The sequence below is a fragment of the Anopheles arabiensis genome, chromosome 2, assembly GCF_016920715.1.
Source record: "Anopheles arabiensis isolate DONGOLA chromosome 2, AaraD3, whole genome shotgun sequence".
Classification (NCBI taxonomy): Eukaryota; Metazoa; Arthropoda; class Insecta; order Diptera; family Culicidae; genus Anopheles; species Anopheles arabiensis.
The window spans coordinates 87,724,537-87,742,078 of NC_053517.1; the positions used below are offsets into that span (position 1 = coordinate 87,724,537).

The following is a 17,542-nucleotide window of genomic DNA, read 5'->3' on the forward strand; positions in this document are numbered from 1 at the left end:
AGCATAACCGAATTAAACGTTGCAATCGCTTCAGTTTTCTACCACCAGGAAAGGGGCACTGGCACAGGCAGTCGGGGAAGAACCATGTAAAAAAAAGGAAATCGTGTAACAAAAATGCTCCACATCTCCTAAACAAACCTTAAACAACCCAACCCAATTAGCCATGTAAGGTCTACTAGAAAAATGGAACATTCCCGTTCAAAATGAAAGAAAGAAAGAGATAGAGAAAGAGATAAAGAGCGTGGTGGTGGCAGCACGTGCCACAGGACAAGGTAGCATCAGGATAGTTGATAACGTTAAACAAACAAACAAAAAATACCTTACCACACAAAACAAACCGCCTAGCCTAAACAAAACGACAAAAGGGTTACAAAGCGGTATGAAAATAATAACAGTAATGTAGACAGAGAGTAAACCGACAACCACACACCGTTATTTATTTCCCACTAGTGAAATTGACAAACAGCACCCGCGGCACAGACACGTTTTTTTGTTTTGTTTTGTAACGTTTTGTTTTTGTTTTTTTTACGTGTAATGATGCGTGTGTGAATGATGATGAATGGCGCCTTATGATCCTGTGCACAGGTGGTGCGCGCTCCCTCTACCCGCAATCGGAACGGTGGCGCGCGGGGGCTTGGTTCACTTGGGACCAAACCCAATGTGTGTGTGTATATACTAATTATGATGAAAACAAAAGAACAAGCAAAAAGGGACAATTTAGGGAAAATGGATTTGGGTAGATGTGTGAGCGCACACGAACAGTGGAACGCGATGCCATTTTAGGTGGTACGTCGTCTGTCTGTGTAGCAAGGGATGTAGAGCGTGTATAATGTGTATAATGTGTCCACTTAGGCAGTAAATAGCATTATCTGGTGTAATGATGAGAAAAATTAGTAAGAGCGTGGCAGGCGAGGGGAGCCACTGCTCTTCTGGTGTAGTAAAAGAAACAAAACAAACATGAGAACTGTTGTGTAGTTACAAGTAGAGCAGAGAAAGAACAAGTGGACGCGATCGTCGATTGTGTGTAAGGTTAAGATAAACAAATAATTAAACAGAAAACAAAACAAAACAAACACACACATAAGTAAATAAAAACAGAACAACAGCACGTAAGCGCGTGTAAAAATTAGAAGAAGAGAAAGTAAGCGAAAGGAGTGTAGTAAGAAGAACCGTTTATTGTAGAGAAGTGGGAGAGAGAGAGAAAGAGCAAGCAAAGGGAAGTGGAAGTGGAAAAATTGCAATATTTTTTATTTTTTTATATTTAATTTCACATTTAAAATCTCTGTAAATTATAGAATTTACACAAAACAACAACAACAAAATCAATCTAAATAAATTATTACACTTAAAGTACAGAATTAAAGAAAAATCAGAAGAAAATGATAATTAAAATAACAAAAAACAAAAAAAAATCACTGTTTTGCTGTTTTTTTTCTACTGCGGTACATCCTACTAGTCGGGAAGAATTGAAAGAAAAAGGGCCAAAAACTGCCCATCAGTTTAATCATCATTCAACAGTAGGGGAGGGAGGGGGGAATATTGACAAAAAAAAACAAATCAGGTACGTATGATAAGAGGATTGAAGATAACAGTTCAAGATTATGCAGCAAAACATAAAGGTAAGGTGTCGTGTGTTAGAGTTTGGTTTCTAAATTTGGAATCCAAACGCACCCAGCTGTTGCTATCTCGCTGATAAACAGAAATGATGGATGGACACACATGTGGTAAGTAACAGTAAAGTAGGTGAGAAGAAAGCAACCACACACCCCGTTACACTTTATTGGAACGATTCTAATACAATTCTACGATCGTTTCTGCTTTCCAGGCGCTTTGCGCACCGTTCGGCGACAAAACAGACGGCGCACGAGGAAGAACAGGCCGTGGCAAACGAGCGCAATGGCGGCGAACAGTGGAATCAGCACGTCGTACGAGTACTTCACGAACCAGTTGAGCCGCGAACCGTGTGTCAGCAGCTCCGTTGAGTCCGGGTGGCGCAGCACCCATTCGATCCACCAGACGGCCCGATCGAGCGGATGTTCGGGCTGATCGCGGAACAGCGATGACATGCGCTTCATGTTCGTACGGTAGCTGTAAAGTGTGATTGGGGGTAGAGGAAGGAGGAGATATTTTTAGCACCTTCATCGCATAATCTAATCCTAGCTTAATCTTTCAGCTGCTGAGTGCGTTTGTGATAAGACAGACTCACCTTTCGTTGGTCATAACCTCCCGGATCGTGTCGATCAGCTCCTGCTGGTTCAGGTGCTCAATGCTAAGCCGCCGGCCGACGCCCCGCGCCATGCAGTAGTTGATGTTTTTGAACTGATCGGCAAACACGGGAAAACCAATCACCGGGACACCGTGCCAGATCGCTTCCTGCGTACTGAGCAGCCCGCTGTGCGTAATGAACAGCCGCACGGCGGGTTGCGCGAGCAGATCGTTTTGCGGCAGCCACTTGCGCACGTGCACGTTTGCGGGCAGCTTGCGTGGTAGCGTTTCCGTTTCAAACTTCCACAGGAACGTATAGTCGGGCAGCGCTTCCATTGCGCCGATGATGGCCAGAATGCGCGCCTCGCCCAACGAATCGCTGCGCACGTTGGTGCCGAGCGAAAACAGTATCACACCGGCCGGGCCGGCCCGTTCGAGCAGCTGGGCCAGATCGGCCGGCAGCGGTTTCGGCTTGATGATCTGCAGCCCACCGACCGGGATCACGTTCGGCATGAACGGTTCGGTGTACTGGATGATTGGGTTGGCGTTCAGCAGGACCAGCTTCGTGTTGGCGTTAAACTCCGCCACGTCGGGCAGGGTGGGATCGATCGTGCGCAGCAAACGGTTCGAGTCCGGTATCATGGAGTAGCGTTGCAGCAGCTCCTCCTCCAGGTTGACCAGCAGATTGATGAACCGTTGCGTGTAGCTCATGTCCTCGGTTGCATCGTACGCGTGGTTCGGTACCAGGGCCGAGTACTGGTACGCCCCGGTGATGGAGAGTGTGGTAGAGAGACCGTGGTACGCAGTGACGGCCACGACCGGTGGCTTGCCGAAGCGATGGTGCGCCAGCGCTGCCAGACACGGCCCGGACAGGTAGTCGTGTATGATCAGATCGAACCCAAAGTCGGGCGGATAGCTCTGCAGGCGTTTGGCACCCTCCGTCTTGAGCACAATCTCGCAGACGCCTACCACGAACTCGTTAAACAGCAGCGTCATACTGAACGGGCTTATTTTGCTCATCTCGAGGAAATCGGTGTGCATGTTCGGATCACTGTACAGCGTCTTGTACACATCTTCCATCACGATGAAGGTAACGTTCGGTGGTGGGTTCGGTTCACTGTCCACGCCGAACACGGTCAGATTGTGGCCCCGCGAGGCCAGCTCGTACATTAGCGCGCGGTTCCTGTTTGGGGCGAAAAGCACATTATCTTACTTACACACTGGCTTGCCCAACCGATCACCCCCACTCACCATCCGAAATGGCTAGGCGATGCAACGGTGTTCACGTAGAGAATGTTGGCACCAAGTGTGACCGAACTGAAGCACCCGAGCAGGAGGACCAACAGCGCCGCTGATGCCATCTCGTCGCAACGATTCGTGATCGCGTACTGGGTGGAAACCGAACTTCTACGATGTGAATTTAGAATTGACTACATTGCCCGTGGAGCGTGTGTCTGATAAGATATGAAACGCAGCCCGAGCGTTGGTGGGGTTTGGGGTCAAGGTGCACACTGTGTGTCTCTAAACGGCTAACGACCATTAGGCATCTTGCGAGGCGTTCATGTGATCGGTGCCCGAAGCAGCGACATAGAATTCGGGGTTCTCAAGTTCAAGGCGTATAGGGGAAGCGGTTTTTGGACAATCATCGTGCGAGATTGAATTTGATGCACTCAATTTGTGGAGTAGATCTGGATGGCTAGAGACCAAAGAATCATTGCCCAAAGAACCGCATTAATGTGCTGGTCGAGCGATCGGGAGCTAGTGTTGAGATATTGATCGTATGATGTTGAGGGCTGTCGTGAAGTACTTATTAAATTAATAGTATCTAAATAAATTATTATTTATGAACATAACCTCATGGTAAATGTATCAGTAATTATCATTTTATTTCGATTTATTGGCGCAGAACGATTATCTAGGAATGAAGCTGTCCTCGTGCGTGGTAGTGAATAAAGTCTCGAAAGCCTGTATATAGGGCGGCATGTCCGAGTAAAATGTTACGCTAAGTAGAAGAATCCAATTTCAAATTTCGAATACTTTCGGGATCTTTTGCATAGAACAATAATCATATTAGTAATGCATATAATTTTTAAATTAATTAAAGTAAAAAAACTGATATGAAATCAAATAATCTTCTTCATAATCCACTTTTATCGAGCAAAACCTATTATTAAATGAACAATATTTTTCAAGGCTGTTTTGATACCGTTTAATAAAAAATACTCATTTTTCAACTAGTATTTTGGCTGACAAATGTGACATTCGACTTACGATGTGGATATTCGAGCTACGCGGATGCCTCGAGAACGTATACACTGCGTATCTTGGTATCATACTGTATTCCAGAATGAGATCAAACTACAAACATATGTAAGACATCCTAGCGGTCTCTCCAATTGCTTGACTTCACGAATGGCATCAACATCATCGGTAAGACGACAGCAAAGATGTGTAAGGCGTACACCCGATTCAAACGCGAAGCAGCAAGAATTGGATTAAGAATCAATGCGATGAAAACAAAGTACCCGTTCGCCGAAGGGTCAACCCGTGATAGGGCCCAACTGGGTGGTAGTGTATAAGTTGACGGCAGCAATTTCGGTGACAGAGGAGTTTTTGGGACAAAAGTTACTTTGCACTACGACATCAGCCGCGAGACGCATTGTACAGGGACGAGATGCATTGTACAGAGAAATCGTGCATATTTTGGCCTTCACCATCTGCTAAGATTCAGAAAATTTAGAGATCGAATATTGATTCGCCCGGTGATCCTCTATCGACACGAGACTTGGTCCATCCGAACGGAGGATGTATGCGATCTGGGCGTGTTTGAGCGACACTTCCTCCGGATCATGATAACTACCTCAACAATGCATTCTAACCTATTCCAATAGATCTAGCCCTCTGGGTAATGCATCAGCCTACAATGCTACAAAATATTAAGGCCGGGGGACATTGTCCGTACTCGCTAGTGTAATTTTGATTTTCACTGGCGCATCTGGCGGCGGCTGACCGAAGCATTTTGCCAAACAATTTGTAGACGCTTCAGAAAATATTTTATTTGTCCATGGTTTTTACTTCAAGTGCAATTATTTCAGCCATTTTCGCATCGAAAAACGATGAAAATAGTACATTATTTTGAGATCCCGCTTGACCATTCCCTCGATCAACAAAAAAAGCTTCCACCAGCCAGATGCGCTAGTGAACATCGAATTTACACCCCGGCTTTTAGTTGCTATTTAATTTGATCCTTGCATATCATGGCAATCGTTTAAAGTTAATTGTGTTTTGGTTGTAGTTTGGATATGAAACAAATTAAACAAAAACATGAAGAAGGTCCGGAGCTGCCCGCCATATGAATGAGAACGGTGCTAAGAAGATTACTACTGGCTACTCACTAAAAGAGGGCGCTGATCCAAACAAACAAATGCTACCATGCATAATACCACTATCAGAAGCGTAGTATCTTCAAGTGGAAGGTACTTGTTACAGCCCTAACTAGCACTGTCGCGATAAGAGACAAGCGAAGAAGGACATTCTCATTGATTTGGTGTTTGCTGGTTTCTGCATCCGACAAATCATCGATAGTTACCGAACACGAGGTAATTGTTTTGTGTGCCTTATCTGCACCACACCACTGACCACGAAAGCGACGATAACCGGCTTTCCTTATCGCCGGTGGTTTGGCGCCCGATAAAGGTGTTGGGACAGCATGCTCCTCGCAGCACGTCACGGATCGAGGCGCAGTTTGCAAACATCTTCGATACGCAAAGCATCTTATTTTTTTAAGGCGGTGCGCGACGGCGAACAAGAGCAACGAACGCGGAAGTGTAGCGGCAGGGGGGCAATGGGAAAGGCGCTGCACATGTCGGGCTCGCTGCCCAATTTACCAGCCCCACCGGAACGGGCAGGAAGGCGCCGGAAGCTGATGAACCGTTACTACCAGCGGCAGGTAAGAATGGTGTTGGAGTGCTTGTAATACTTTTTTTTGTCAGTGTGGATTGGTGATTTTCTGAATTTGATTTTGAAATCTGCAAGCTTTACGAAAGCTCTTGAGTTGTAGTAAACACCGCAATTTGAGTGCACTGACAGATAGCCGAAGCTTTTCAACCCTTCGATGTACATATCTTCGTCTGACATTCTTTGCGTGTGATAACACGCTCTGCCAATTACTACCAGAGAGCGCCGAGAGAGAGCATGCATTTGAAGCTCTCCAACGGTGGCACTGAAGATATCTGGAGATATTGGAGCTAGCAGGTGAGGGAAAACGGTTCCACGACGCTCTGCCGTCATGCGCGGTACGCAAGAGGAAAGATCCAGCGAAAGAGAGAGCGAGAGTATCGGGAAGCTTGAGTGCGTTGCGTGCGTACGAGCGAGAGCATGTGTACACTGAAAGGACGACAGGACAGCAGTGACAGTAGTGACGCAATCGTTCCTACCGTGCATTCCGTTTGCTGTGGGTTTGGAGGGCGTACGGGCGGCAGGAAAGCGCGCAAAGTGGGAAAATTGGTGGGCCCCGATGTCTGATTCGATTGTCAGACGGAGGAAAATTCGCACCGTTCATTCACAACGAGCAGAGCGTTTTCATCCCAGCGCGCGCGCGTTTGTGTGTGTAAGTGTGTGTTTACGGTGAAGCACACACATGTGTGTGTGTGTGTGAGTGTTTGTGCGAGTTAGAAGAATCAATACACTGTACTCTCCGTGTCGTGTCGTGGCTTGCTAGGATTTGAAAGTAAACTGGAGCTGGTGGAGCTGGTGAGAAGTTAAAAAAAGAAGGGGTCAGTGAAATTTTCACACCGACCGACGGCAGGCGCTATTTGGGTGCGTTTCGGTGAGGTTGAAGTTGTCCGCGCTCGCGTTCACGAAATGCAGGACGTGCAGTGCGTGTAGGTCCCGGTCCTGCTCGTGAGAGGATTGTGGAGCGTGAGTGTTATTACATAAAATAATCGAGTCACACGGGTATCGGGTGCGTGAAAGGTAGAATTGTTCTGCTTTTTTCCCCCGACTGGCGAAACCCTACGTAAGATTTTTCTACGGGAAAAAATGCGGAATGAAAATGTCGCTTGTCTGTGATGGTGAAAGTAGCGTGAACATAGCGATACAGATAACCGACGGGAAACTCCCAAGAAGCCCACGGAGTTTTCCCTGAACGTGTATTTCGTGTGGGTGTCGGTGTGTGCGTGTGCGTGGGAGGGTGGTCATATCCTGTTTCAGGAAATGAATATCGCAAAAACGTTCTAAGATAATACAACACATAATCTCCACCCACATTTCGAATGTACGTTGGATATCGTGTACAAGGAAATGCGATGTGACAGCTCTATGTTCTGGATTATTGATTGGAAAACTGACACGGGACCTAGAACGAACCCCGCAGTGCGTGAAGCTGGTGCTGGTGGAGGGATTTTTGGTGTAAGGAGATTCGACTTCCAGCACACAAGCGTTCGTTCACTTTCCATTTGCCACACACCGATGCGTGGTTTCCTGCGGTGGCCTGCTTAGATTTTCGATGCAGTGAACCCGTGATCGTCGCTAGGTTTGAATGTCAAAAGTACATGCCCCAGACATCCACAATGTGTCCCTATTTCCCACTCCCCAAACTCCCCATTTCAGCATGGAGCAGTAAAAGAAAATCCCAATTAAAAGAAAATGTGAAGTGATTTTAGCATTTTTCTCATTCATTTCCCTGTCCGTCTAGGAGTGTGTGTGTGTGTATGCTTCTTGGGTGGGTGAGCTGTGTAAGCATTGGCTGAATTTCCCACTGTGCTAAAGCAACGGCGCCTCCGGTTCTGGCACCGCCGTGTCCTATGAGTGTGCGAAGAAGCGTTAAATCGCAAAGGCTGCACTGGTGACCCGTGTCACCCATCTTCCCGGGCGGGAGCGTGTCTAGAGGTGGTTGTGTGTGTGTGTGTGTGAAGTGTGAAGAAATTGTAGCAAAAATAGTGGCAAAAAGAAGGTGCCACCAAACCTTTTCAAAGAGAGCAAGCGGGTTTCGTACGAGTGCGGTTTTGGGAAGGAAAACATCGCCAAAATGCAGCCTCCACCACGAAAAGTAAGACTGTCGTTTTTGGTTAAGCTTTCGTTTCAGTTGGCAATCCGTTTTGGTTTGGTCATTAAAGGTCGATTGCGTACTTGGAGTAATTGTTTTATAATTTATTTCGTCATTGGTTTTGCTTGTCTAAAATATATTTTCACTGAGAATTTATTTACCATTTTCCCTTTTTTTCCTTTTCCAGGGCAATTACACAAAGTTTCTGAAGAACCTTCACACGGAGCAGCTGGCCAAGCTAGCGCTCAAGAATCAGAATGAGTGCGAGCTGCTGGAGGACATCCGGCAGTTTACGCTCAAGCGGTCCGCCATCGAGAAGTCATACAGCGAGGCCCTGCTCAAGATATCGTCCGCGTACCTGAACAAAAAGCAGGCATGCATACCGGAGATCAAGATGGACGGTGCGGATGAGAAATGGTACGAGTACGATGGTACACATAAAAACACACATACATAAACCCATTTTCCTACAGCTAAAGCAAATTGTGTCTTTAGTGCGCCTAGACGGTAGGAGGTCGCTCGTTATATCTAGACCAGAGAGAGAAAGAGAGAGAGAGGAAAAAAACAGGAAATGGGTGGGAGTGCTGAGAAAACATCAACATTATCGAGCGATTAGTGGCTTGGTGTGCCGTCCAGACCACCAGACCACCGGGCCCGGTACAAAATATGCAACGGATATCGCATTGGCTAATTGTCACTGTGGGCGGTGAACGAGAAAGCTCGGCTTGCTGGTGCCTTTTTTTGAAGCTGGCATGTGATGTTGGTGACATGTGTGTTTAGTTGAAGCCAAGGATGACCTTCCAAGGATGGTAAAAAGGGAGGAGAATCAACAACAAAAAAAGAAGAAAAAAAGACGCACATGATAAATATCCTTTCGGGGTATTGTCAATCGTGGAGCAGTTTGACGTGCCGCCACCATTGTCATTCATTATGCATCAAACACCTTGCTGTGGTCGCTTTGTGGTTTGTGGTAGCGTGGAAAAAGGGCTTTCGCTTTTGGGACTATTTTTAGAAAGGTTTAGGAAGCGGTTGAGTGGGAAAATAGGCCGCTGTCGGCGCAGCCTGTAGTCGGTGCTACTGGTTAAAGAGGAGCTCATGATGGTCGTTGTTTTTGTTGGTTGCTGTTGCCGGTCATATCATTATCCCATGTCTTGGGGGAGATTCCTTGACCCTGGCAAGGTTGGGACCTTTGCGTGCTGGTTTCATTTTTGAGGTGTTCGGAGGTTATTATGATGGCCTGTGGTGCAAGGTGTATTGAGTTTTGTTTTGATGATGTAGAAGACACCATTTTCCTGGAAAGTATTAATATTTTAAATCTCATTAGAGCTTGACATACCTTCACTTTACTGAGAGCGACATAATTTTCTTGGAAAAGGCTTCTGATGAGAGCTAACGCGATGTTGGGTAGTATCAAAGAAGCTTAGAATTAATGTTTAACACTTCACATTTTCTAGAGACCCTGTTTTTTTGCAGATTTTGTACATGTACCCATTGTGACTCGAACGCAATGAAATTATGAAACCTATCTCTATAAACTATGAAGCTTTATCATGCTTAAACCCACACGTCATTCGACGAGAACGAAAAATTACAAAATAATTGAAATAATTAAATATAAATTACCTACACCTCCCGGACGCAGGAACATGTGGAGCGTGTGGCAGACGGTGCTGGAGGAGAATGAAAAGCTGGCCCGCGCTCGGCTTGCCGCCGTCGAGGTGTTCCAGCAGCAGATCGCAGACGAGGCGAAGGTGCTCCGCAGCACCAAGCTGAACAGCAGCAAGCGCTGCATCGAGAACCTTGCCGTGGTGCAGAAAGAGCTGCAAAACTCGGTGACCGACGTGGACAAGACGAAGAAGATCTACTTCGACGAGGAGCACAGCGCACACGATGTGCGCGACAAGGCGCGCGACATCGAGGAGAAGCTGAAGAAGAAGAAGGGCTCCTTCTTCCAGTCGATCACGTCACTGCAGAAGAACAGTGCGCGCGTGACGTCGCGCAAGGAGCAGCTGGAGGAGAAGTCGACGGGCGCCCGCAACGACTACATTCTCAGCCTGGCGGCGGCCAACGCGCACCAGAACCGGTACTTCACCATCGACCTGCAGACGACGATGGCGACGATGGAGAACTACGTGTACGAGCGGGTGGCCGACTATCTGGCACTGATCGGCCGCACCGAGCTGCTGACCTGCTCGGCCACGCAGAACTCGTTCGGCAAGATACGCGACCAGGCCCAGCAGCTGACACGCGAGTACAACCTGCAGTGCTGCTACCTGTACTATCCGGTGCTGAAGCAGCACATCCAGTACGAGTTCGAGCCGTGCGATAACGATCAGGTGCGCAAGATTACGGCGGACCATGAGTCGGCCGCCGACACGCTAAGCCGCGAGGGCAAGCGTTGGGCGGGTCGGGTGGCGCGCGAAAGCAACGTCATTCGGGAGTGTGCGCGCAAGCTGGCGGTGTGTACGGCACTCCGCGAGGCGGGCCACCGGACCGATCCGAACGACCAGAATGGGCCGGATCTGGAGACGAAGATTGAGGAGTTCCGCGAAAACATACGCAAGTCGGAAATTGCCAAGGCGAAGGCGGAAGCGCGGCTGGAGTGCCTGCGGATCGGCGGCATCAACGTGGACGAATGGATACAGGAGGCGGAAACGCTCAGCGTGCAGGAGATGCCGCGCTCGGCCAGCTCACTGTCGATGCGCACGGACGCGTCCGGTCAGGGGGTAAGTGGGGGAATTGGCCGATGTATTGTAACAGCAACTTGCTTAACACGGTTTCTTGATCTATGCGTAGGAAAATCCAAGCTCGGACTCATTCTACGACAGCGACAATGCGGAGCAGGATCAGCCCGTCTCGGAGTCATCGCCCGCACCGAAGCAACCGGAGCCCGCATCGGACGAGTTTACGGCTGACAGCGATGATGATGAGGGTAAGTTAGCGGCCTCCAAATTCCATTAGCCCTTCCAAAGGCAATTCCATTCAAACCCTATTATGGCGTTTCCATCCGGCAGAGTTTGGCGTAGAGCAGGAGCGGCAAAAGATTGAACAGATTTCCCACGGCTGGGACGATCCGATCCAGGTCGACTGGGGTGCGGAAGAGGCGGCAACGGCCGCGGCCAGCAGTCAGGCTGCGTCGCAGGAATCTTCGACAGCCGCTGCACAGCCACGCGAACCGGCGGGCCAAACGTTCAAGTGTACTGCGCTGTACTCGTACACTGCCCAAAACCCGGACGAGCTAACCATAGTCGAGAGCGAACAGCTCGAGGTGGTCGGCGAGGGCGATGGGGATGGGTGGCTGCGGGCACGCAACTACCGCGGCGAGGAAGGTTTCGTGCCGCACAACTATCTTGACGTGGAGCGTGACACACCGGTCGATACGCACACGCCTGCCCAGCTGTCGAGCCAGATTTCGTTCTCGTCCGTGGACTACACGGTGGACAACGAGGATCAGGATCCGATGCAGGACTCGGGCCAATCGCCGGACCAGATTTCGGTCATATCGGCCCCGCGCAAGGTCAACAATCAGCTGTACTGTGTGGCGTTGTACGATTACGATGCGACCGCTGAGGATGAGCTGACCTTCGAAGAGGGACAGGTAAGGAGATTAGGATCGCTACATTCAACTAAACACAGCTGTACTTTCAATCTCAAATGTAAAATTTTTCCTTTCAGATTATCAAACTCATCACCAAGAGTCCTCACGGTGTGGACGATGGTTGGTGGGAAGGCGAATTGATGGGCAAGATCGGTAACTTCCCTTCGCTGGTGGTGGAAGAGTGCGACGAGAATGGTGAACCGCTGACCGATGCTGAGGACGAATCTCCCCCACCGTCGGCACCGCCAACGTTCGCTGCCCCGGCACCACCTCCGCCGATGATTCTGCATGAAGCAACACCTCCCGAAGGTCAAAGTCCAAGTACGCGTTACTTCTTGCTTCAGTAGTAGTAGTAGTGGTAGTAGTAGTAGTAGTGGTAGTAGTAGTGTTTGCATATATTGTAGCAGCAGATTGGGTGTAGATGTAAAGCTGATTACTAAAATGCCCTTCCATCAACAGATTTGACCAACGAGGGACCAGCAATTGACAAGTTTGAGTTTGAGATGAACAACGTTCAACACGAGCAGTATGGAACTCAGTTCTCGGCCCCGCCACCATCACAGCCTCCACCGGGTATGTAGTTTTTTGGAGTGTTTCGGGGACATTCAAACTAATGTTGTTCTTCATGAATCTTTCGTTGAGATTCATTCATATCAATCTTCAGTGATGAGTGATTCGAAGCTCGGACTGAATCTCCTAATATTAGTCATTAACGGTTCATAATTCACTGAAATTCTTGAATTTTTGGAAGCTTCAAGATATTGAATTACTTCAGAATATCTAAGAATCTCAGAAGATGTATGTTTCTCATACGATCCATGAATCTCTATAGATTTGTGATACTAAAGAGCTCTAACAATCCCTAAATGTTATTATGAAACACTAGTTTATATAGATCATAAATCTGTAAAGATTCACGAATTTCATGATGATCTTCAGCGATGCACAAATTATCAGTGATTGATAATTGTTTGGAAATCTTTGAAGCTTTGGAGATTCATGAAACCCAATAATATGCATGAATATGAATATGAACTCTGTCAAACCATAACATGATTAAAATATGTTGTTACAATTCCTTTTAATCGCAAACCCTTGCACAGTTGTTATCTGTGAGGATCCGGAGGTAAACTTCATTGTTTTGTTTTTAAGATTTCTGATCAAAACTATTTATTATCAGAGCATATCATTCTCCTACCAGACATTGAACTGCGTATACTAATACATATTTCTACTTTTGCACAGGCCGAGGAGGCCGCTACCATGGAGGAGGAATCTCGACAAGGGGCTACCGCATCAGTCGCGGCCGCAGCGGCACCAGCAGCAGCACCAGCAGCTACTGCTAGTGCCGGCGACAGCAACCAGCTCAACTTTGCGCAGATCATCGTCACGGCCGCTACCCCGATGCACGACGAGCCGGACAAGAAGTTCCTGCCGACGGAAGAGGCACCGCCGGCGGACGACGCCGAGTCGGAGATTGTGGAAAAGCAGGAGCAGGAAAAGCAGGAGATAAGCGGCAAGCAGAAATCTCACGAGCCCGAGGCGCCCGAGAAGCCACCGACGCCACCGACGGCACAGGAACCGGCGGCCAAACCGAAATCCGCCCCGCCCAAGCCGGCCAAACCGCCGTCACCGCCCAAGCCGGAAAAACCGGCCACCGCTCCGAAACCCACCAATGTGGCCGGCAAGAGCCCCTCGGCCAAGAAGCCGGAACGGGTACGGCCGTCCGCGGTACCGGAGCCGGAGCCGGAGCCAGAGCAGGAGGCGGCGGCGGCCCCGATTGAGGATCCGGTCGCACCTTTTGGGGATCCGGGTGCACCGTTCGAGACGAATTTTGAGGCAAACTTTGAGGCCGGGTTTGCGGCCAACTTTGATGACGCGTTCGGGCAGTCGAGCAGTCCACCCGAGGTGCCGAAGCAGGTGGTCGGGGGCCGGGCAAGCATACCGGAGGAGCTGGAGCCGCATCAGCTCGCAAGGCTGCAGAATCTGAAGGAATCGAACGCATAAGGCGCCGGTGAGAGGAGGCGTAGAGTGGACGGTATCAGTGCGCGGGGTGGTATTGTGAGCAGAAGATGGGAGGACACACATACACAATTACACGAAGTGGTTAATTGTTTGCCGATGCACTGTACAACTGCACCGTTCAAACCCGTTCTGTGGATGTCAATGGAGAGCCGCGGCTATGCAAATCAAAACTACAATCTGCTGCAACAATCATAATACGTAGGGTATTTTGTGCAAAACTCAATGGTTCATGGCAAACGGGGGCCATGTTCGATTGTGAGAGATTCATTTTTAATCGTTGTATGTGTGAGTGTGTTTGTGTGAATTGGAACGGTCGTCCAAATGGGGCTTTTCGTTGTTTGCTGTAAGTCATTGTCATTGTCATTATCGTTGTCGTGTCAGGTATACAGCTGTTAGGAGAACGTCGTCCAACGGGATATTTAGTGTACTATTCAAGATCAAAGCTGCTAATGCATTTAGATCCCAAACAAATAGCATCACCATTACCACTACTACCACTACTTTGCCGTCTGATAAGCGTCAGACGGATGGTTAGGCTTCCTTTGCGACGTGGACGATGGGGGTTTGCCTTTGTGATAATAATGCATTTTAAGTGGTGTCGTTTCGCCGACTTCCAGCGGACGACCAAATTCGACCAATCTACTAAGAAAACTATGATAGACCGTATCTTTCCCCACTCTATTCTACCAATATGGTATGGTTCAAACGCGACACGAAAGCTCATTGTCGTAGCGTAGCGATGTAGCTTGAAGGATTGAAATAATTCGTACATTTTTCCTCAACTGATCTACCCGGCTGGAGCGGACATTTTCTCCATATAGTTTAACATATCACAATGGAGACCATTCGTTGCGTTCTTTCATTTAAAAGTAACGACCAAAATCATGCCCATACTCTCACTAATCTCTCTCTCTCTACTGCACCTTACACCCAGACCGAATGTGTAGATTCGATTCCACCACGAATCTCCCGACAGCTGCACTCCTCCATTCTGCCCAGGCTCTTGCAATGTGTATAGTAGATTCCTTCCTTGTGCGTTTTCAAGCAGAGATAAAGTAAACCCTATTGCCTACTATATCGCGTTATCCTATTACAAAATAAATTAGGTTTGAAGTAAAACAACGCTCGATGTTGTCGTGGGTTGGAGACACAGGAAGAGTCATACACACACGCACCAAGTTACGACTGTAAGATTTTAGACTACTCAAAGCCTCTTGGTTCGTGAAAAAAGGGCAAAACTATACTCATTAGTCAAATTCCACACGAAACTCACCGGAACAGCATCACAGTGTTGCCGTTATGTATTAGCGCGCGTGTGTGTATGTGTCTGATGGAAACACAATCCTCTAAGCATTATATTGCCGAACGTACAATAATTACTCGATCTACAATTCACGGGTAGGAAGAGATGGTCGCAAGCAGAGCGGCCATTACCACCACCATTACCTTTCATATACATACATATATAACTGTATCTATAGTTTGCGTTGCGCTTAGATAACCGAATGTTGTTCATGCTTCGATGTTTCGTTCGGTAAACGAACATACCAACCGTTTTGTCTTGGTTCTAGGAGCGCATTTAACGTTGGAAAAAGAAAACTAAAAAGCAAGCGTAATCCGCAGATGAGTTTCATTGCACCAGCAATCAGCTGTGTAATTAAAGCGACAAAGTTTAAGAAAAAAAAAACAGAGTATTATTTACTACTACTAGGCTATCCTATTGCAATACCAAAAAAAACATATTCCAATGCATTGTTCTAGTGCACACTAGTGACACAGTATCTATGTACTGGTAGGTTCTTTACTGAGATACATAAAAACAAAAAACCATACACAATCGTATCGTAATGCTGACATTGGGAGCATTTGGTCAAGGGTCCCCCATATACCATTTAGAGGCATTTAGAGTGACTCGCATGCTCTGCAACACAACATGCCTGCGCTGTAGAAACGTAAAGAAAAGGCCTTTCCAATAAGATTCTAATAATACGCACTACAATCTAAAGCAAACGTTATGATTTACCTTGATACGCGTTGAATGTAGAAAAATGCTGTTCTAACACCACCCAACACTTACCAGCCTTCATACTCTGGTAGCGGTTGAATTAACTCTCATAGCTTCAAAACCCATCGACGTTCTGTGTGGAAAAGTGAGAAACCCTGGCGAGAGAGTCATCCCTTTACGCGCACAAAACCACGCTTGCGCCCGGAACTGTAAGATACTAGTAGAAGCAACCGTTAAAGGAACAAATCACGAAAAAAAAAACACTCTCCCTGCAGAAACAGTTAGCATGTTAGGTCAAAGTTAATCAAGCGCTTGGCAAAGGCTGACGTTACATTGGATATCCTTATAGCAAAGCCGTCATCATATCGTGAGGTTATTCGCTTGGTTTGCCTTCAAGAAGTTGCAGCAGTGAGCAGCAGTCAGTAAGGGTTACACTAGGTTAAGCCTGGTTTGATGTTTAGTTCGCGTGCATAGACTAAGAACATACCGATTATGGCAGCTCGAAAGATTGTCCCATAGCAAACGAAGTGCCATTGTGGTTGTGTTGGTCAGCTGCAGCATACTTGCGAAGGGAATGCACAGAAGTAAATGCTATGAAATGCTTGAATAATAATGCCACGAAGGGCGTGAGGTACGCATCAAATAGCACCACTATTCGAACCATTCCTGTATAAAATTGGAAGCATCTCTCCTTCTCTTGACAGCCTCTCTAGATAACGCTCTTACTACCCGCTATTGAATTGAAACCAGAACCGAAAGGGACGTATTAAGCAAAACAATTATACATATATATAGCCCCTCGTACATGAAAGATACATATACATACTATCTACCACAACCCCGTCGTATTCACCATTTACACACGTGACCTGTCGGAACGAAACAAACGTAAACATTTCGAATGCGATCAACAGACAAGCAAGAATCACATCTACACGAAACCACAGTACAGAAATACTCCGCATTTCTTCGAGGTCCTTCCAGACTCGAAGTGAGTTATCGAAAATAGAGCAATTCTACGAGCCTTCACAGGTCCGACCGTAACACTAGCGGGGGACCGACGAGCAGGCAAAAGAACGATACAACATAATAAGAGATGAGAAGAAGAAAACGAGAAAAACAAACGCCGCATAACCAGCACGTGTCATTTAAGCCCAACACACCATACACAACCCCCCATTATGTACATCCATTTGTAGCAATAATAATAAGTAGGTAATGTGTTTTTGGCGCAATTGCGCTCCCGTTCGTGCGTACATGATCCCCCGTCTCTTCCCCTTGGATCGAGAAACAGGGCGGCGATTGGACTTGAACCTGACAACCTCTAGCGTTCCGTTCTGTAAGCAATTGTAAGCAATTAAACCCAAAAGCGTAAAGTATGTATCCATGCGCATGGCAACGCGGAAAGAGAGTGGAAGGGATAAGTCATACTACCTAGCAAGGAATGCTATCCGCCTATGGATCGAACGCCAATGGATGTGCAAATCAAGTAGGCTGGGAGGGACAGTATGCTGTCTCGTGTGCGTGCGGTTCTAGTGCAATGAAACCAGTTAAGTTTACTTTCCTGTGTTGACTATTTCCTCTTATTGCGATTATGGTTGTACTTTAATTCTAACGGTCAAATAAATCTATGAGAATGCTAAACGGATAACGGATCGTGTCA

The 17,542-nt window shown here is 47.4% G+C and overlaps 2 protein-coding genes across 12 annotated transcripts; one reads left to right on the plus strand and one right to left on the minus strand.

The window, feature by feature from the left end:
- Positions 1-1,722: 1,722 nt before the first annotated feature.
- Positions 1,723-3,854, minus strand: LOC120897183 (UDP-glucosyltransferase 2-like). The gene is made up of 3 exons (XM_040301855.1): positions 3,457-3,854; positions 2,207-3,388; positions 1,723-2,088 (listed from the first exon to the last, which is right to left on the minus strand). The coding sequence occupies exons 1-3, from the start codon at positions 3,564-3,566 to the stop codon at positions 1,803-1,805; spliced, it is 1,578 nt and encodes a 525-aa protein (XP_040157789.1). The 5' UTR covers positions 3,567-3,854; the 3' UTR covers positions 1,723-1,802.
- Positions 3,855-5,942: 2,088 nt separating this feature from the next.
- On the plus strand, positions 5,943-17,527 carry LOC120899434 (protein nervous wreck). Of its 11 annotated transcripts, none has more exons than XM_040305454.1 (10): positions 6,657-6,814; positions 7,901-8,254; positions 8,439-8,668; positions 9,894-10,977; positions 11,048-11,183; positions 11,266-11,849; positions 11,927-12,170; positions 12,309-12,422; positions 12,953-12,975; positions 13,095-17,527. In XM_040305454.1, exons 2-10 carry the CDS (start codon positions 8,234-8,236, stop codon positions 13,854-13,856), a joined length of 3,198 nt encoding a protein of 1,065 aa, XP_040161388.1. In that variant the 5' UTR covers positions 6,657-6,814; positions 7,901-8,233; the 3' UTR covers positions 13,857-17,527. The 11 variants fall into 11 exon arrangements, with proteins under 11 accessions (XP_040161384.1, XP_040161385.1, XP_040161413.1 ...); XM_040305453.1 differs by lacking the exon at positions 6,657-6,814 and adding an exon at positions 6,836-7,023; XM_040305455.1 differs by lacking the exon at positions 6,657-6,814 and adding an exon at positions 6,836-6,980.
- The last annotated feature ends 15 nt before the right edge of the window (positions 17,528-17,542 follow it).

Excerpts from the sequence above, each read along its gene's own strand:
- LOC120897183 (XM_040301855.1), bottom strand. The coding sequence starts at position 3,566 with ATGGCATCAGCGGCGCTGTTGGTCCTCCTGCTCGGGTGCTTCAGTTCG. Across the intron at positions 3,389-3,456 it reads TCGCCTAGCCATTTCGGATG|GAACCGCGCGCTAATGTACG; the intron begins GTGAGTGGGGGT and ends CGCCCCAAACAG. Across the intron at positions 2,089-2,206 it reads GAGGTTATGACCAACGAAAG|CTACCGTACGAACATGAAGC; the intron begins GTGAGTCTGTCT and ends CACACTTTACAG.
- LOC120899434 (XM_040305450.1), top strand. The coding sequence starts at position 6,050 with ATGGGAAAGGCGCTGCACATGTCGGGCTCGCTGCCCAATTTACCAGCC. Across the intron at positions 6,155-8,438 it reads ACCGTTACTACCAGCGGCAG|GGCAATTACACAAAGTTTCT; the intron begins GTAAGAATGGTG and ends TTCCTTTTCCAG. Across the intron at positions 11,184-11,265 it reads TGACAGCGATGATGATGAGG|AGTTTGGCGTAGAGCAGGAG; the intron begins GTAAGTTAGCGG and ends TCCATCCGGCAG.